At 26.1% G+C, this 22,014-nt stretch overlaps 1 protein-coding gene across 4 annotated transcripts in view; it reads left to right on the top strand.

Moving 5' to 3' along the window:
• LOC107438721 (potassium channel subfamily T member 2) overlaps positions 1-22,014 on the top strand; it is a 497,563-nt gene that overhangs the window by 276,647 nt on the left and 198,902 nt on the right. For all 4 annotated transcript variants that reach the window (XM_071179918.1, XM_071179919.1, XM_043041898.2 and 1 more), the window contains one exon: positions 14,916-14,995. In XM_071179918.1, coding sequence (XP_071036019.1) covers positions 14,916-14,995 — 80 coding nt within the window. The remainder of the gene's footprint in view (positions 1-14,915; positions 14,996-22,014) is intronic.

The following is a 22,014-nucleotide window of genomic DNA, read 5'->3' as shown; positions in this document are numbered from 1 at the left end:
TGAATCAGTGCTACGTCACCGAAATATATATTTGGCACTCTAATCACAAACAGAAATACATTTTGGTATTTTTTAACTGCAAAAACAGTCTAATAAATACTAAAAAAAATCTCTTAAATTATTGGAATTATTTTTAATGAAATATAAATTCCAAGATTTTTTTTTCTCCATTCATATTCAAAATTTTATCAATGTGTGATTTTATAAAAATAAATTTCAATGATGAATAACTGTATCTCTTGGATCTAAATAACTATTAATTTGGTGAAAATTTGGAAGTGAGCCGAGTTTGGAAGATTTTATCTTTAACGCAGAAAAAGACACTGGTGTTTCATGCTGAATTTCATAACTCTCTATTATTAAAAAAGTTAAATATAATATTTTTCACTTATAAAAAATAATTAAAAATTTCATTTATCAGCTTAAATTAATGCAAAATAATGAAAAAAGATCGAAAAATAAAAATTCTGTGTCAGATGGCTCACATGTTTAAGAAAAGAAAGTAAAAAATTGGTATCACGATCAATAAAATAATTTTTGAGTAACATTTATTTAATTAATAATAATATGATATATTCACATATTAAAAATAATGTATCTAATATATAAATCAAGCCTAATGTGTTTCATAATTTAAGCTATCAGAGAATAAATTTTTAATATATCAAGTATATTAAAAGACTTTTTTAAATATACTAAGAGATTTTTCTAAATATATTTATACATAATACACTAAAGGTAAGTATACAAAATTAAATCATGATTCAAAATGCTTCCAGCTCATATTAGCATATAAAAGTACCTTTAAAAACAAAATAGAATATTCAAAGAAACTCTATTATACGAGAATTGCAGGTAAGTTTCAATATAAACTTGCTGCTACATAAGATTAACATGTCAAAAATTTCGGGTTCTCCTGTTCTCAAAACAATTTTCCATAAGTATTATCTTATGCAATGTAACGAAATTCTCTCTCGCTGAAAAGCAATCATCTTAAAACTAAGTCATGCGCTAAAAAATACAGCAGAAGTTGAGAATTAATGGTAAAACTAGGATAACTTCGTTCTGGATTTTCGCCAAGCTGAGGTTTCACGTATGCATTTATGCCTGAATTATTGGCTATTGTAAATTTCTTCTAAATGCAATTATGTAAAAATATACTCAAAACTTCGAGTAGAAATTTTGTGTTTGGGATACCAGCTTTATGTAATTAAACAATGAAATGAACCCTTTTTGGGTATAAATGTTGTATTAAAATTGAAAGCATGTATTAAATAGAGCAGCGCATATGTGATACAAAGTTTAGATTTTGGTAGAAAACGTTTTTAAAGATGATCGAACACTTTTTCAATTTAATCTGAAGAATATTTGACGTAAAATGCACTCGATTTTTACAGAAAAATTTTTTTCTGCGTATTGTTCTATTATCTGTTTGAAATTACAGAAACCTTTCGTGCTATATCTATCCTGAAACAATACTAAGCAGTATCGTGTAAACATGTATTCATTAAAAATAGTGTAGTTTATTGCAATGGACCCCGAAGACCTTTGCTTAAATGATTTTGACATATATTTTAAAGAAATACAATGATTACTTGATTAAAAACATCATTCGCTACAAAAATACGCAAACTTGAAATAACGGTAAATATGTTTTAAAGTCTCAAAAAATGCGTGCCTTTTTTCAAGAATTACAAGTAAAACAATAAAACACAACGTTGCTAACGAAAAATAGAACAATACTGGTGAGAAATAAAACTAGAAAACCCACAGTGGCCAAAAGGGGAAAATCCAAGGTAAAATGCATTTCCATGCGCTAGGAAGAGTTGGGAGAGTTGGTGGGGGGCTGATGACGTTAACAAGGGAATCAGTGGTCGTATGAATAAAACAAGATTCCAGATCAAAAATATCAGCTTATATAACTGGAATGGAAATAATTTTGGCATCGTTGAGATTTAGTTTCTTCCCTAGATTCCAATAAAGTGCAGCAATGGATGATTTCTTGTATTCTTGATAAAGAGCATATTTATCATGTTCCTTAAGATTAAATTTTAAACCTCATTTGCCACTCTCAGCTACTAAGGTTTTTCTAATTTTGTTTCTCACCTTTAATTTTTCATTTTTCGTAGGCAAATTTATGCGTTATATTTCAAATCACTTTTCTTTTTTCTCATTCACTTTTGGCAAGTCTTGAAAATAGGCTCCTGTTTTTGAGCGTTTTGAAACATTTCCGCTGTTACTTCCAATTTATATATTTTTGAACCGATTGAAGTTTTTATTCAAGTAATATTTTGCCGCTTCAGTCTCTTGGGAATATTTATTTAAACTACAGTGATTGTTGTACGAAGAGCTTTTGCAGTTTTCATGGTTGATTAAATATTGCTGTAAAATATTTTTTCATTTTAATTTTTGCGCTAGGTTCTTTTAAATCTTGATCCTCGACTGAACCATTGTTGAAAAGATGATCATTAGAGATGATCAAATTTTTCAATTTGGATATTGAAAAATGCATCATATTTCCTTTCAAAAACATACATTTAAAAGTACAATTCCAATTTAAAAGTGTGAAATATATCAATTCTTGAGTACCAAATCCTGACTTCTGAAAGCATCTAATTTCACATTTTTCGCAAGCAAAACAATAGTTTACAAGGATTACCTTGTTAAAAGTTCCTGCAAAATAGTTAATAAAACTTTGAATGTAAATGCAATTATATATTAAAAAAACAGGTTAAAGGAATTATAATAGGTATAAAAGCCTAAAACCTAGAACTGATGAAATTATGTTTCCCAATATATTGGTCATTATAGAGATACTAAACTGTTAGAATTTTTGAAATTTTTGAACCATGGTATTGTATAGTTAAAACTTTAATATGGTTTTTTTCAATTGAAACATATTATCGTAATTCTAAAATTTGAACCAAAGTGCTGTTTAATTTAAGATTTTATTAAAGTTGCAGAGCACATTTGCAACATATTATGGTCCAAGATACCCATGTTATATTTCAACGAGGAGCCCATTTTTCTGAGAGTGTTCAGTGCCCAAGCTAGCAAACTGAACACCAAAATAATTTTTGATCTTATTACCATATTTTTTTGGTTCTAACATGCTATCTTAATTATTGTGATTGTATGTCAGAATGCTTAAAAAATATTTAATACGTTTAATTCGTTTTAATGAAAATGGAGAAAATTATAATGGAGGGCTGAAAGTAAATTGTTATTAAAAGGTTTAAACTTTTGGTTGCTTTCCGGGTTTAGTTGTCAGATCATATTTTCCAAATTGCAGCTATTAATTTTTTACCTGAATTTGTCAAAAAATATGTGTTTATTTAGAAAAAATATGTTTCATCGTATGATTTAGTAACTTAAAAATTCCTTCCGTACAAATTAATTAAAATATTTCTGTATTACAATAGACCCTTAATATTGTATGTCATCACGTTAAAATCCGATTGTTTGGTCAAAAGTTATTTAAGTGTTTGGTAAAAGTTATTTAAATTTTTTTTTGTGTTTATTAAGTATTTCTTTTGTGTTTACTCAGCATTTCTTTCGTGTTTACTAAGTATTTCTTTTGTGTTTACTAAATATTTCCTTTGTGTTAACTAAGTATTTCTTTTGTGCTTACTAAGGATTTCTTTTGTGTTTTCTAAGCATTTTTTTGGATTTACTCAGTCTTCAAATATCTTATAACTCCAGAACCGTTGGCGCTAGAGTTTTGAAATTCAGACATCGACTACGAGGCGCAATTTCAGCCCTTTATCTGAAAAATTGTTTAAAAATTTCAGCTACTCCGCTCAGAAGAAATCTTAGAAAATGATTTTTCTCATTAGTTTAACATTAATGCGAAATGTTATTGTTTGCAACATTAATGCGAAACATTAATGTAACATTAATGTGAAACATTAATGCGAAACATTAATGTAACATTAATGCGAAATGTATGAATTAATGCCACTGTTATGAATAAAATTGTAACTGATTCGGTTTAATATTTTATCACAATTCATTTATTGTTTAATCATTTTTTACTAGTTCAATCATCCAAACAAATGACATGTGAATCAGTGCTACGTCACCGAATTAGCATTTCTAAAGTTATCTGAAATCACGGATTATTTTGTTTATACTTGGGCTTTTAAAACGAGTTTCTGGAAAATGTGGTGCAATTTTGTTCAAAGTCTTACTGAATCCTTAAACGAAAAATTATTTTATTGAAGTAAAATAATTTTGATTTTTTTTAAAAAAATTAAAACTTTTATACGGATCAAGATGAGAAATTAATAAATACAATATTGCATGTAACTTATAAAAATTGGTTTCATATTAATCTCAGTTAATTTTCCTGATATATTATGTTCTTTTTATATAAACTTCATCTTAAAACGTGTCGCAAGAATATCTAATAAAATTTTTAAAGAAATCAGATGAAAAGTGGGTGGTTCTCAAATAGCCATAATATCAAATAAACTATCGGCTTTTAATTCGCTTTCTTCAAAAATTTTATAAGAAATTTGAAGATAAACTTCATATAAAATAAACATAATATATCTAAAAAATAAGCGGAGACACTTGCAGTCCTGTAAAAGTTGTTTATTTAAAATTTTTAAATAATTTTATTGTTTTATTTTGCGTTTTGCATAACTAAAAAAGTCAATTGTTCTGAAGCACACAGTTTCAGCGTCATTTCTTCCTTGCATAATATTTAAGAAAAAAGTAATCCAATTTGAACTTTAAGAAGTAATTTGATAAAAGCTTTTTCTCTTTGAGACAAAACATCGAAACGCAAACGAGATCAATTTAAATGTCTTACATCTTCTTCCAAGCCAGAAAAGAAAAAGACTATTTACAAAAAAATATTCTCTATGGGATGAAATAGAATTGTTTTGCAGTAAAACTTGGAATCGCAAACCAGAATCAAATCGTTACCGTCTTATCGCGCAAAATATCGTTTTGCTTTCAACTTGCCACGCGGACATCAACTTTCACATCTCCATTCGCATTATTTCCGGAAAATCAGTTCTCTGGTTTCCTATCTGATGATCGAGAAGAAAATGACATCAGATTTAGTTCAATTTAACCCCTTTTTTATTTTTATTCTCGTATGGTCGAGGAAAATAAAATTCATATTATTGCTTTTATTTCTTGGTCCTGTCAGGCAGTTTTTGTTTATCGAATAATTTTAAAATCTTTCTAAGTATTTAAGGCCTAATTTGCAACTTTTAAGTAGTTTTAAAAAGTTTAAATGGAAGAATATATCACATAACTGTATATTTTTACAGGGACGTCTGTATTTGTATGTATTCTGTAGTGTAATGCATATTTAATTTAAATCAAATATTTACCCTAATAATTTTACTAATGCAAATAACGTACGAAAATATCTAATTTACATGATAAACTAGTATAGTGTAATGACCAATCTTACTATACATTTTTAGAATCCTTGTCAAAAGCGAAGTCGAAAACGTTTACATATAGCACACACAACACAAATTAATTTGTAAGCGAATAAAAAAACTTCAACGAAATTAAAGGAATTACTTACTACTTTATTACTTATTACTTTAATTACAAAACTACTTATTAATTTCTTATTAAACTACATATTAACTACTTATTAAAATTGCACTGAACAGTATTAAAATCTGCTTGATTGACGGAGAAAATAGAGAAGAGATAATAGACATAATTATAAGATAATAGAGATAATTAGAAACCCCCCCCCCAAGTTTCATCAGGTAATCAAACTGGTTTGAATAATTTCCTTCCCACATTCTTCAGTTCATTTGGATAGCATTTTATTTCCTCGCTTATATTTGAATTCGAGACCCTTCATACTGCGTTCTTGACCTCTTGATGTAAATTGCAAAACTTGATTTCAGAAAATTAGACTATAAATCACAATAAATCATTAAATAATCATTATATGTTATTTCTAAATTATAAATATAACTATCATTTGTAAAAATTATTTAGTTTTTTTAATAATTAAACAGCATGAGTCCTATTTAACTATCATTTTAGTTTAAAGGAATATCGTGTTATATATGTATAAAATCAGTAAGCCAAATCTGAATTCATAAATTAGGAATACGTGAAGTAAATAATTACATTTTTTTTTTTTATGATTAGAAGAGCTAAAATTATAAAAGTTTTTTTTCTTGATTGAAAAACATTTCCAAATAATGCTAATCATGTTGAATTAAGCAATTTAATCTCGATTTAAAATAAAAATATACCTATAACCTATTAATTTAATATTTGCTTTTAATTAGATTTTGGAATGGAAATTTCAGACAAACAATAATTTTAAAGAAAAATACTATATTGCTCAAAGCATATCAACTAAAAGCATACTACAAATATACTTATTCATATTGTAAATTAAGGTCTGAGTAGTTTGAAAAGTTCTAAACTCGGTAGCTTGCTATAGGCGGTATTTAGAACCAAAAAAAAAATAATACTTTCACGCATAACAAGTACTACAATATTTTCTACAAAAAAATTTGATAGTAAATCATTATTTTAATTTTTTCTTATCATTTATTTAATTCTATCATTTTAATAAAAAATGTACATTATAAAACATATTTCAAAAATTAAAAGCCGTCTGCAGATATACTTATATTTCCAAATTTCAAATTCCCTTTGAAAAGACAGAAATAACTATGATTCTGAAGGATTTTTTTTCCTACATCCTTTTATGAACTCTTTGGACATGACAGAGATATGAAAATCTCAAGTTAATCTTGTCACTGAGCGAAAGCTTAAGTTCTGAAAAAGTCTTAGCTATAAGAAAAAGCCACGTGGAAAGAAATGTAGCCGATATCTGCTTTTCCAAGAATATTACGCTTTCCTTCTTTTTCTATATCTCTCTGTTATTACTTTCTAAGCTACTCATTCTACGTTCCTTTTTTTTTAATTCGATTGCTAAAAATGGAGTTTGTAACACGTGTGAAATGACGTTGTCTTTCCTTTCAAAAATATACGATTTCACCTAAAAATATAAATCCGTCTCCTACAGAAGCTAAGAAAAAACTTGAAAATTGAGAATATGATTATTTGTATACTTTGACCGAAGCTACATTCTTTTCTTCTTTATTTTTTAAAAGAATAATATTTTTTCAAATCCATTTGTTTTTTTAGAAATAAATGTATCTAAGTGTTTTGTCAGCAACCGATCTAGTTTTTACTATATTTTAGTTGAATATAAAATAATCTAATAGTTTTACTGCATGCACAGTATAAATATATCAAACGTACTTAAAAGTTTTATTAATAAGTATTGTCAGCAATGTAAAATGAGAAAAAAAGAACCACCCTGAATAGTTTTTGATGAAATAATCTTCAGTTTATAGGACTCAATCTTAATGGTTCGAAGGAGTAATTTCAAGATATGCTATTTAATTAGTACAGACGATATTTTAAGCTATGAAATCAGACATAAAGAAGTACCTTTTCAGAAAAAGAATACCTTTTTTTGATGGATTCGGTTTTTTGATCCTTAAAAATGCAGAAGACCGCTACAATCTGAGAAATATGGTCTCAATAGTTTGATCAGGAGAACGGACTTTTAATATAAATTTTATTTTCTGAGTATTTCGTCATATTTCGAGTACTTTTTAAGCGAATTGAAAAAATTTCGCAAGCAAATATAAAATTCGTTTATATAAAGATACAAAAAATAACTTTTGCAAATATTTATAATTTTTAATATTTTATTTAACAATAATAAAATTTTTGAATTGTAAGTTATAAAGTTTTACGCCATTTTAAAAAATATAATTTTATATTTTGAGCAAAATTGAGAAATCGAAATTTAAATATCTGGCTTTTTTCAAAAAAAATTCTAATCGACCGACTTCTCTCAAATTTTGTATTTTGCCATATAAATTTACATTCTTTGAAATGATGTGAAAATTGTATGTCTTACAATTCAATTTTTTTACTATTATCAACTTAAACAATGAAAAAATAAATAATATTGTACTGTATTTTTTACAATTCTTATTCTTTGCATGCAATTATTTTTGGAGTAACGGATTTTATAATCATGTGCAATTTTTTTTTAAAAAATTCATTTAAAAAGTTTTAGAGGCGAAATATTCAAAAAATAAAATTAACATTTAAAGTCCGCTTTTCTGTCCAAACAATTAGGACCATATTTCCCAGATTTCGGTTACCCTCTATATATTTGGCTTCAAAAATCCGAATAATTTGAAATAAAAGTATTTTTATTTAGAAAAGATCAGTCTTTGTGTCTGATTTAGTAATTTAATATCGCCTGCACTAATTTATTAGCATATTTTGAGATCACCTCCTAGAACAATTAAGAGTGAGTCCAAGAGCAATGAAGATCCGATCATTAGATCAAAAGTTATTCAGGGTAATTCGTTTCTTGTGAACTTCTCATGTGTTTAATGCGTAAGATAATGTATATTTTATACATTATGAGTGATATAATATGTATAATAAAATAATATTTGAGATATTTTTTGAGAAAAAATACTTTGACATCAGTGGCGTCATTTTATTTCAAATGCATAAACAGTTCGTAGAATAATTTACATGAAAATCTTTCAAAATTTTAAACTAACATAATAAGTTGTTGTCTATCAATTAATCTATTCAATTCAAAAAAGTTACTTTTTGAGGTATAATTCTCTTTCTGAACTAAGAGAAGGAAAAAATTAAGGTAACATAATCGAGAAATGTCATTTTTAGATTATTTTTAGACTCTTGTGTAAAAAAAACGTCGTAAAAGCATTAAGGCCATTAAGTTAAAGCTAAAACAAGCGCCTGACAGCGACAAATCAAAGGAAATCACTCTATTCTAGTGCATTATCTACTGTAAAGTATATATAAGTCTCTTCGCTACATTTTTAGCAGCAAATTAAATTTAGTTAAGTGATAAACTTGGACTAACCTAATCAATATAATTCATTGATGTAATAAATGGCACTGTTTTTTTGTTGTTGCATGAGTAAAATTATTTTCATCAATTACATAAAGTTATTGAAAACTCTTTCAGCTGGTAAAAAATAAATTTAGTTTAGTACCTTAAGAAGTAATTTTAATTACTTCTCTCGATGCTCATCAATTAACAATGCTACAGCTGTTTATTTTTAACCAGATTTAACTATTTTAATCTAGAACACAAACAAATCTCTTATGAAGTTGAAACAACATAACACTAGATTGCCTAAGGAAGTCATTTTGACTGCTTTTAATTTCAATTAGAAAAACAATGATGTGTATAATGACACAATTTCGTAGCATTTTGTACAACATATAGTTTTTCTATTGTTAATATTTACTAATAACTTGTTATATAACTGTAAATAATATAAAAAATATTAAAAATTAATTTTAAACAAATTTCTTTACACATTATTTAATTTTTTACAATCCAGTCATTTTGAATGCTTTTGGACAATACAGGTATATACTACGTTTCCGTCTTTCTAGTGTTAATTAAAGGACAAAGTGCAAAATTTAAAAAGTATGTTAAATTTAGGTATTAAATAAATGAAATATATTAAATATTTGACTTAACTCATTCTCAAGTGACGGACAAAGTTTTCAGCTATAAACAGAGCTATTTTGTCACACTGTGGTTACGAAATGTAGTTACGAAAACATAAGTTCAATATTGTGTTCAGTAAATATTAAAAACTATTCTTCTATAAGGCAAGTAGAAAAACTCAATGTCTCATTTATATTATCACATATTTTCTAAAAATAATTTTACATTTATCTCAATTTTTTACACTATTAGTGCATATTGCTCAATTAAGTATTCGCACAATTAAAAACCTCATATTATTGTACGATGCTTACAATATATCCTGCACTGAAAAAGTAGTACTTAAATTTCAGGAAACTGTTTTCATTTTTGGAGAAACTGTATCCTGGTAAATGTTCCAAGTGAATTTTTCGTTAAAGTAATAAAATAACTATTATTATTTCTTCCAGGAAACGAACGTCCTCAATATTAACGAAATATTTCGTCGTTTTCTATTTTTACAAAAAAAAAAGGAAAAAAAACTCGTAGTGCTTTTCTAATGATCATTTTTTTGTGGGCGCCATATAACTGGAACAATGTTGCCTTAACAACATAAGATGGACAAATAGAACAGAAAGATAAATTTCACCCATGCCCGAAGCAAAATGTTCCTGCTACGAGGCTTTTTGACCACCATGTCTACAGATCGGCTTTTATCGTCACTTTATTTTCGATTATCAAATCTTCAGTCTAATTTTGTCATTCTAGTTAGCTATCTCCCACAATTCTCTACGATGAAGTTTCGAGTTGAGTAAACATTTCCGTCATATGTTTGAGAGTTTTTTGACGAAATGATTCTCAAAATGAATCGTCAAAAGTAAGGTAGGTAGGTACTTTATATAAGTCGCACTAGAACTGTACAATGGGCTATTGGCGACGGTCTGATTTTGTTTAAAACAATTCCATTGCCTGTATTTTCCTGATTACAGATAATGTGGTATGAACATAAACAGGTTTAAGAAAAAATAGGGGCAATAGGTAAACATTTTAGCAGAATTTTTTATTAAAAGAAAATTCAAAAATTCAACAGAGGCTGGAGTCAAGTTTCTGATAGTGAGAATTAACCATAAAAAACTGTTATGTATTTAAAAAACTTGTCATCGCAAAGAATGTACAGGACCTTACTGATCAAAATTCAAGCAAGATTCTTTTCTAAATAGATTTAACTTAATTTGTCTTTACAATAATGTAAATACTCTTCAGCTGAATTTTAAATATCAAGCCAAAGAATTTCAAAGCCAAAAAGCTTGAGATACTTCTTATCTCAAATTTCAATCAAATAATTGAAATTAAATTAATAAATTCAATGCTAGTAGTATAAATATTCATGATCTAGAGCCATTGTTTTAAAACAATGTTAAAATAAAATTGCTGTCGATATCTCGAAAATTTAAAAGTAACTGAATTTTAAATATATCTAACAGTTTTCATACTACTTAAGCATTACAAAAAAAAATTCAAACTATATATCTTATTAAGTTTTATTAATGAACATATCATATCTGCCAACCCCCATTTTTTTAATCACAGAAGATTTATTACAAAGTTGCAAAAAATATTACACACTACAGTAATTAAGAATCAAAAACAGATCATGACAAACATTATTTCACAACATAATTATTTTATTTTAAAACAAAATACAAAAAAAAAAACTTTATTCAATTATAAAAGCAATATAGTCTTATCATCATTGTTTAATATAAAGAAAACAAATACTTTGGTAACTTACAAGTTAAAAACACATATTTACTATTAAATTATTTTAATTGTTTTTTATAAAATGCAATAGTTGGATTATGAGCTTTTATCATATTAGTATTAAGTAAAAACTTTTTCTGAGGCTTTACAGCCATTTCATGCAGTTTTATTTCTTCAATTGCAAGTTGAATTGAGTTACTTGCAATATTTCCGAGTGATACACTGAACCGGAAAATCTTTAAATGTTTTTTGAAAAGTTTTATAAAATAATTAGTGACAGTTAATAATGTGTGCTTGACACAGACACACACAGTAAGGATGAATCACACAGGTATGCTCCTTTTTCAAACTTCTGCACAACAAACAATAGGAGCTCCGATAGATTTAAAGTGCACCTTGCGGCATATACACACCAGTTGTTTTGTTTTCTGGCAGGATCGAACTTACGGTTTTCTACCAGAGTGTGTCATTTTCCATTTGCAGTGTCCTGCAGCCCATCTCAAAATAGAATTGTTCCTTCCTGGTAGATTAGTTTGTTAATCCATCAGACGAAGCTAAAATTATAATACAAAAGAAGTTAAACTTTACATTGAAAACACTAAATTTAAACTATTAAGCATTGAATATTTATTTAAAGCTTAAATTATTTAATTTGAGAAATCTTTAAGAAATTATGATATCCTTTATAATAAAATACAATGGGTGGATTTCGGTATCAATAACTGAGCCGAAAAATCTCGGTATCACCACACAAGAATCGAGAACGTATCAGAAGGAAGGCGATTAGCTGAAAGAGTTTAATTTATAACAGCTCTCAAGTAAAAAATTTATTCTATCATTTTTTTAAAAAAAACTTATAGTACGAAATCCTTAAGCCCTTTTTATTTGAAAAGAGCATTCGAGTATATACTTATACAAAAATATCTCAAATTCAATACTTTTATTTTTTTTTTCAAAAGATAAAGCACCATAACACTCAACTATCAAAATATTTTTGTGCATTGCATAAGCTTATTGTGCGGACACGAGATGTTCATATTCTTTTTTAAACTCCCTGAATAAAAATTGTAACTCCTCTTCAGCACTGTTTTCATTCAACGTAAACAAACTTTGAATAGACCATAGTGTTTTTTAATTTTTTATTCATTTGCTATCACTTACAAATTAACGTAAGTAATAAATTATGTAAAATAACTCATTATTTTTCAATATTTTAAACAGGAGATTTTAATAATGTAACAAATAGTGTTGTCTTATGAGCAAAATTTCAAACAATCTAAAAAGTAATGATTTTAACGGAGAAGAAGCCGATTAAATAATAATTATTTTAACATGGTAAATCATTTTTTATCTTTATCATTGTTGCAGAGAAATTCTGTCAGATGCGAATAACCAAGTAAACATTGTTTTTACGAGCCTATTCTAAACTACAATACTTATTATTTATAGTTAGACAATAGGTCTTAACAGAGTAGTCAACTACTATATGCGAACAAGAACTATTGTCAAGAATAAGAACAATCATAATATTTACAGACTTTATTAGATACGTGATCATTAAATTAATCCTTAAATGGTTTGATTAAGCGGCCAAGATTATTATGTACTATCAATGTTTCTGCAACATCATCCTCTCTAACACATCATGCTTTGAAGAGCTTTATATTTCTTTTCTAGCTGATTTTTAACTAATGGAAAAACACTACCTACGATACAACTTTAATATTTTATGTGACAATCATTGAAATTTATAAAGTTTACCAAAGAAATACTAAAAATACCTTTAAAGTTGAAGCGTTTCATTCTAGGTGCCGACCACAAACAATATGGTGATATAAACAATCGTGAAGAAGTTACAACTTGACAATTGAAAGAGTTTTTCCAGTTTAACATCGTTCGCTAACGTTTACTTCAGCTAATATTTCCTTGTGTTTTCTGGCATAAAATTGCATGGGCTTAGAATGATATTTCATGTAATATTTAATTTATTGTTTTCTTTCATAAATAAATGTTTATTTATTAATAATATGGGATGCCCTTCCACAAAAAATGTGGTGCTGGACCAAATAGATGATAATTTTAATAGTTCGTATGTTAAATTGAACATTTTAATTTTACATAATATTAGCTCTAATATTAGAAGATAGGATTCAGGTGTTTAGCACTAGTTTTCTTGCACTGCCGGTTGTATTATATTGCATCTTCCTAATGTTAGATAAATATCCTTTTGCTACCTGGGAATAGTAGCATCAAGAATTATTTAAAAGCGAGAATCTTATAATTATAGAATTCTTCGCCATGATTAGTTTTATCAGTGAGTAAATTATTAAAATATATCGATGAAAGTATTTATTATTACGAGCATAATTATGCTAGCTTAAATTCTTAAAGAATAGAATTGTGAAATAATGATTTAGGCGAATAATATACAGTTTTTATAGCTATGAGATTATAACAGTTATTGATGACTGTTAAGTTAGGCATCCTTTTTTGACAATTTAAAGAAAATGACATAAAATGTTAGTAACAAGAAACAATAGTTCTGAAAGGTTTAAAGCAAGTAAGGTTTTCTTTTTAATATACTTCAGCTATTTTTTTTACCTGAAAGACTTATATATATATATATATGACTTCTGAAAGCATCTAATTTCANTATATATATATTATCAAAGATATCGTTTTAAAGAATAATAAGTGTAATTTTTATAAGTGTATTGCAAATAAGTAATGTAAATTAATTACAAAAAGTAGCCTTCTAAGTTGCAAATTAGAGCTTTCACACAAATTATTTTCATTTTCTATTAGCTAATTTTAAAATTAGCAAAATTTGGGATGAGATCTTTTAAATTTGGCATCGTGAAAGTTTTTCAGATTTATAAATATCTTTAAAAGAAATATGAAACTAATTCCTTATAAATGTTAAATATTTTTTAGTTAAAGAAATAACTAAATCAACTGGAAGAAAAAATTATCTGAAACTATTATTTTATCTCGAAAAAGTACTTTAAATCAGAAATTGAAACTATAATTAAAGTAAAAACGACTTTAAAATCAATGTTTTTTTATACTTCATTTAGTATATAAAATGAATAACCTTTTAAATTTTTAGTTATCTCGTTTATTCTGTATTTTTTCATCGTATTTTATTTTAAATGACAGTCCCTTTTTTAAGCAATTAACTTTTAAATTTCGAATTATTGCCTTGCTATACTCTGTAAAAAAATTAATTTGCATCAAATTATGGGAAAAAGTATTGACACAAAGTATTGATTGCAGCATCTGTAAAATCTATTTTACCATGATCCATTTTCACAGTGAAATTTTATGCCATAATTTTTACAGCTGTATTACTTTATTTACAGGGATTCAGTGTTTTACAAGAAATATTACTTTAAAAATCATGCTATATCAAATTTTTTGTTCCGAGCAATTTTGCGATCGAAATGAATTTTATGGTAATTGCAAAAAGTATCCTGACTGCTGATCTTTTCTTCGTAATTTTTTCCGGAATTTTTTACACTGCAGTTGAATGTCATTTTTTTTTTATACATAATCCATACAAATTATTCCTCCATTTAATTTTTTATAATAATTTGTAATTTAAGCAAAACTAGCCAATTGATGTTTTTTCCTTCTTTTCCAGAGTTCGTGTTGAATTTTATGTGAATGAAAATACATTAAAAGAGCGACTTCAATTATTCTTCATTAAAAATCAGAGATCAAGTAAGTGCATAGTATAGTGCATTTTGCATTTCAATGTATTTTGCAAAATTCTTAAAGTTTTAAGTATCAAAAATTTTAAATCCTGTTTAGATATTAACCTTGACAAGAATTCTTATCTGCAACATTATTTTTGCATGTATCTATAACTAAATATTTGTTAATCAATCTGATTCCTGACAGATATTTATATGTTCATTAAATAAAAATAGCTTATAAGGAAATAAATCATGAGTTCTATTGTAAAATAATATTTATGTGACCTGACAATTATTTAAAAAAACCTTACTACGAATATATTTTAAATATATACTTTTTTACTTTAAATTTAGTTTCATATTGATCTTATTTGCAAATTCAAGTAATAATAAAGGTAATAAAAATCAATGTAAGTAAAATCAAAATAATATTTTATCCTTTGATGCATGTATTAAAGGATAAAATGATAAGTTTTAGTACTTGGCTCGAAAAAAAAAACCTAGAATTTATTCAGCCCCTACTAGGTTCCTAAAAATGGTTATTTCCGGTTAATTAGCTCAAGCTGAATGTTCTTTATTTTATTTTTTTTCATCTTCAATAACCCTTAATAGTATGTAAAGTAATAATATAAAAATATAAGAAACTGCACTTGTTGCTTCAAAAGTTGTATCCCAAATTATTCCCATTTTTAATCCAATGTTTTCATAAATTCTCAATCAACATTTATTCTTCGTACGAATTTCAATTTAAATGTCAATAAAAATAATTCAAACCATTTCTTTCGATTTTTAAATAAATATAAATGCAGAGTTTGATAAATATTTTTAAATTAATGAATGCAAACTATTATATTTTATTTAATTATCATCAATATAAACATTGTGAAAACATGGAACTGCTAAATGAAAAATTTTAAAAAATATATGCCTTATTTCTTTCGATTCTCGTGCTTTCAAGAAACTAAATCTTGATTACTAAACTGTGTTTACCATATTCACCAAATACTGAAGTAAAAGCTCATTTTTAAAATTTTGTTTAGATTTTTACATTTCTTTCATAACAAGTATTTTATAAAATCTTCATTAGAAATATAAATGGTTAAAATGAAATATGAAAGATGAAAATATTAGAATTATAAATCATTTGTATTCGGAAGAAAAATAAGCTGAGTAATGAAAATTTAAACTAAGAGATAAATCTTAGTACTTCTTAGAAACATTTTTCAAGATAAACCTTATTAAACATAAAAAATTTTTGTTCTTATGAAAAAATTTTTGGAGGGTCTCATTATTTCGGAAATTCAATAAAGTAATTAAGTTATAGCTTGCAATATTATCTTACTTAATTAATAACACACTCTGTATAAACAAGCATATTCTTTTAATAAAAGTGTATAAATTTTCTTGTATATGACAAAGTAATTAATTTTGCTATTGAAAATATTTTTTGCACCCTATTCATTTTTCACCCATCTTTGCAGATTTTTGTAGATTATATCGTTAGATTTAAAAATAAAAATTAGCTTTGACATATAAGCATCTTAAATAAAATAAACATAATAAAAAAAAATTTTTAGCCTCTATACAATGGGTACTTAATTTCTTTTTTAAAAGATAATTTCATACACACACACATAGATNTATATATATATATATACACGACAATAGCAGAAACTTCTTCGGTTAAAATTTACAGATCTGATACTTTCTCCTGCTTGAGAAATTCTAATGCTAAATAAAATAATCAAATATTATTCAGAATTTCAGATGTTTATAAATAGTTTTTATTACATAGGTGATACTTAATTAATTTTTGCCTTAAAGTCAAAATTTTTAAAATCATAAACCTAAAATTTGAGTATTTTAAGATTTGAAGTGTTATTTCAAAGCATGTTACGTAGTTTATTTTACTAATACATACAAATAAAATAAAATTGAATGATGGTGCCATATGCACTGAAATAATTATCTTAGATGTTAGTTTAAAAATATCATGAATATCATGAATAAAAATATCTGATATTTCTTCAAATCTTCCTCTAGAAAACATCCTTCAACATGAACTTCAATATGCATTTGCTATCTAAGCATCAATTTCAGCAATCAAATGCGTAATCAATCCTACAATTAAATCAAATTATTTAATATTTTAATTTATACGATTGTCCATTTTAATTTAATTTTGTCCCTGATGCAAAGCCTAATGCGAAGATACTTATTTCTCATTGAATCGTGTAGCTGGGTTGCATAAGTTCATGGTTTGTGATAAGAAATTTTAATTATAATAATTTGATTGAAAGTGTAAAATTGAAAGCAAAACTGGAAAGCGAAAACTGAAAAATGTAAAACAGCAGTAAAATGAAGTGAAAACTGTTCAGAGCTGTTTCCCAAATAACTTTATATTCTATTGGTATATAATACATATATCAGAACAGTGAGTCAGAAATAAATCAATTATTTAGTACTTCCTTCTGAAAAAAATGGTTCAAAATCGAACATCGGTATTTTGAAAAGTTCTGGAAATTTTGATCATTACCTAGTTTGATGAAATTTGCCCGATATAGTGTTTCAACGAATACCAATGTTATAAATAGAGTGTCATTTTGTCATCGCGAAAATAATCATGTTTACTTTGATAAAAAAAAAATTAGTTTTCAATTTAAGTTTTGAAGTCAAGTTATTGCAGATGGCTATTAAACATCATAATGGAAAATCTCTCATTTCAAAAGCGTTCATTCGTGATGCAGTATTAATTCGATAAACTCCTTGCTATTACCATACACTTTTTAAACATATATGTTGAATTCCTGCCATGCAATGAATGTTTTACCTATGTTATAATTACTAAATAATTAATAATAATAATAATTAATCATATAAAAAATTATGAATGAGAACAAAATAAACAATGCTTATGAAATTGCCAATACATCGACTAGAGTAAGACTAAATAGAGTGGTGGTTGTTGGTGCTAATGCCCCCAAAAATCATCAAGGATTAGAAAATTTATTTTGAAAAAAGAATGGAAAGATAATGGAAATATATCGTTTGCGATGTTTCATTCTTATTAAGTTTCAAGCTTAGTTACAATTACAATGTTTTCAAAACAATCCTCATCTGGAGCAACAACATGGTGCGATTAGAGTCCAAAATTAACAGAAACTCACGTGAATGTTTTAGATGAAATTGTCTGATATGATGAAAAAACATTTCGAATCAGTAGCGTCATCTATTGGTGCTTAGTTAACTAATTTGAGTATTTTCTATTAAATAAATATAGTTTCCTAATCAGTCAAACCACAGCAAACTTTATCTAACTTAATTTTTCTTTAATTGATTATTCAAATAATCAGTTAATTTTTTTTTAATATACTACAACTCTCCTCTATAGTATGGTATATTTAAGCAAGTTTAAAACTAAACTCTAACTCTCATCATTTACTAAATCACCCCTTGTCTGCCATCAAAGCTTGTTTTTTGTTTTTTCACTGCTTTTAAAAAGGCCATTTTTAAATTGGTCTTTCTCTACTTCACCTTCTGTCACTCTTTATTACCTGTTAATTATTTTTATCCAATTCGATCACTATTAATTCAATAAACAGTAAATAACATTTTAATTTATATTTCGAGAACTTTACAATACTGCGTCTGCATTCATTTCAACACTCATAAGACTCATAAACAGGACTTCAATGTTTAAATAAATATTTAATAAGTTTTAAATACAAAATTAATTAGAATTAAAACTTATTAATTATAATTTTTTATAAGTTACAATCCCTATTAGTTCAATTAACGGTAAATAACATTAATTTATATTTCAATTACTTTACAATGCTGATTTTGCATTTATTTTAACACTCATAAGCAATGATTTAATTTATAAATAAAAACTTAACATGTTTTAAATAAAAAATTAAAATATAATTATAATTTTTCTTACTTTTATTAAACGGCATTCTTTCTCTTTCTTTAAAGGATAATTGCGAAAAATTCAAAACAAAAGATATACGCTTACAAGTTCTTCTGAAAAAATTAATACAGAAAAATGCTAAGTGGAATAGCTTCAGCTATTCTTAATCGCATAATCTAAAATGTTTTAACTTGTAAAAATTTTCTTTTCCATTTACTGCTTTAAAGGGATTATAATTTATATTTGTTTTAAAGTCACGTTTAGCTGTATCAAATTTTTATTTCTCCTTAAAATGGTTTGTAGAAGTAATGAATACAGGAATTTCTTTTTTGCATGAACATAAAAAACAAAAAGCTATTTGAGAATATTTTTATGGGATATTAAATTCTATTTCGTTTAAAAAAAAAGATTTTCTTTTATTTTTTTGTGTTTATATCCTTAAAGAAAAGAATTAAAAATTAACAATATTAAGAGAAAAGCATTTTATAATATAATCACTTTGATAAAATTATAAAAGAATACTGTGGAGCTGTTAAAACAATATTGTAGAATTATAATTGTCGTTATTATCATTTATTGTTATTGTGAGTATTGTTTAATTATTGCAGTTATAAATATATTTAATAATTATAATTATTTTTATTATAGCTATAAATATTTTTAATAATTATAAATTATTGTTAAACATTGTATAATCATTATGCATATTTTTGATATAATTATTTCATAGCTATTATGAATAATGCAGTAATAAATATTATGTAGTTATGCTTATTTTTATTATAATTATTGTATAATTATTATACTAATTGTTGTTATAAATTTTGTATAGTTCTTAGCACTAATGCCACGCGTTATCTTTATAAAGCTTTGAAAATATGATTTAGCAGCAGTTATTTAAAGTTTACGTCAAGTTTGGAAAGAGTCCATAAAAATTCTGGAAAATGTCGATACTACAAAGCTAGTTTGTTTTGCCTCAGGAGATGAGCTGGGTTGTAACTCATCGGAATATCGCAATATTTTCAGAAGCAAAGTATCTATCTATCTAATTCATCTATTTTTTAAGAAACTGTCCTTGAAAAAATTAGATGAATTTATAATTTTAGTACCATTTGCAAAGTTACGATAACCCAAACCTAAATCGTTTTGTCTTTGGTGATACGTAAGGCAGGAACGCAAGAGAACACAATATTTACTGAAACGCAGGTATAGTTCATTTTAAAGACAGGTTATTTACTAATATTCGTTTCATTTGTAAGTTTAAGATAATGTAAATCTGTTCCTTTTCTGTATCTTGATAATAAGCTGGGATGGAACACATCGTAATATGCCATTATTTTTCTAAGCAAAGTAAAAATATTTAAAAACAGATAAGTTAATAATATTAGTTTCATTTCAAGGGTTACGATTATTCAATCCTGAATCAATTTAATTTGTCTCTAAGAATAAGTTGACTGGAAGTCATTACAATATGGTAATAATTATAGAATAAAATTAAGTCCTTCAAAACTAAATAAATTCATAGTATTAGTTCCATCTTTAAAGTTACGATAATTCAAATGTGGGTCACTTTGTCTCTGAGAATAACTTTGGTTGGAACACATCGGAATATCGAAGTATTTACAGAAGAGTAAGAAGTACCCTGTGTAAGCAAGATAAGATGAAATATTTCGATAAACATTTGGAAATTTGTTATAAATGTTTCTATATCAAAAACAAAATATTTTAATACTAACTATACGAGGGAGAGAGAATAAGAAAATAATTATTTCTATGGTGAATTTTTAAACATTACATATGCAGTCACAAAATAAAACAATTTCTTATTAAATGAAGTGCTGAAGAAAATTAAATCTTATAAACAATTCTGAAAAAGCACCAAAAAAAGAAGATTTTCAAACAAAACGAAGCGCTCTCCAGACATTAGTTCGACCATTTGCAAAGTATACTTAAAGCAATGAAGCACCGAACAAAATGGCCCTTTTTATGTTCCGAATCTAGGAAGAAACGGGCATAGAAGTAACTTTTCGAACATAATGTGAAGTTTCTAGAACGTGAGCTGATCTTTCCAGATGGAATGGCTGGTGATAAAATATTAACCTAATCTTTTTTTGGAAGTCTTTGAATTAAACAAAAGCTTCATTGCTTTTTTTTTTAAGAGTTTTGGATCCTAAATTAAGATTCTTATTTGAGTATAACATTTTTACCAAACTCATTATTCTTTAGATAATAAAATCACTTCTATATTTGCTACGAAAATATTAATCAGAAGCTTTCACATTCTCTTTTGAAAAGAGAGGTAAAAGGTTTGATAAAAACGCTAATAAAATAATAAAACTTGTCTGAAAATTACCGCAACTTTTATCATCTCGTTATCTTTTCATAAATGTATTCTATTTATTGATGTCTGTCATTTTTAGCTGTTTTCATTAGTATGTTTGCCTAAAGGGGTTGCAGTGTTCGCCTAAAATGCGTTGTTAAAATGATAAAAAAATGAGCGAGTTTTCAAAACTTTTAATTAAATTCTTCTTGAAATATTATGCAGAATAATAAATAATAAAAATACTATTTATATACTGTTCACACTGAAAAATTGAATTAAAAAAATAAAATATAAAAGTTGTATAAAAAAGATTGTTTGATAAATGGAAATGAATGTATAATTATATTTTTTCCTCGACGAGCTTTTAGTTTTATAAATAAAACACTTGCATGTTTACGATAAATCTCTGTAAGACATTTTTATGCAAGAAGATTGCTTGTGATATAGTCAAGTTCCTGATATGACAACACCACTATTTGTTATGTGATAAATAATGAAATTAAATGTACATAATTAATTTTATCTGTCTTAATCTTGAACGAAGAAGGATCCAGTGTAAGATCATCATGACTCTTTCTTTGCGCGTGTTGAAGTGTAACTCTTAAACAAAACTAATTTAAATGGTCAGTTCTTACTGGGGATCCGAAGAAAAGACATTCTACAATTTATAACTCAGTTGCCGTGGCCATCTGTTTTGCTTCTGATTATTTAATTTTTACTTTTCATTACTCCTGTTCTAAGATAAATTTGACTATTAAAAGAATGTGTATTTATAACTGATATAAATATATATATATAATCATGTTTA

This window comes from Parasteatoda tepidariorum, chromosome 1, assembly GCF_043381705.1.
Source record: "Parasteatoda tepidariorum isolate YZ-2023 chromosome 1, CAS_Ptep_4.0, whole genome shotgun sequence".
Taxonomy (NCBI): domain Eukaryota; kingdom Metazoa; phylum Arthropoda; class Arachnida; order Araneae; family Theridiidae; genus Parasteatoda; species Parasteatoda tepidariorum.
Note: the sequence above shows the minus strand (reverse complement) of the source record. Positions and strands in the feature narration are given on the sequence as shown.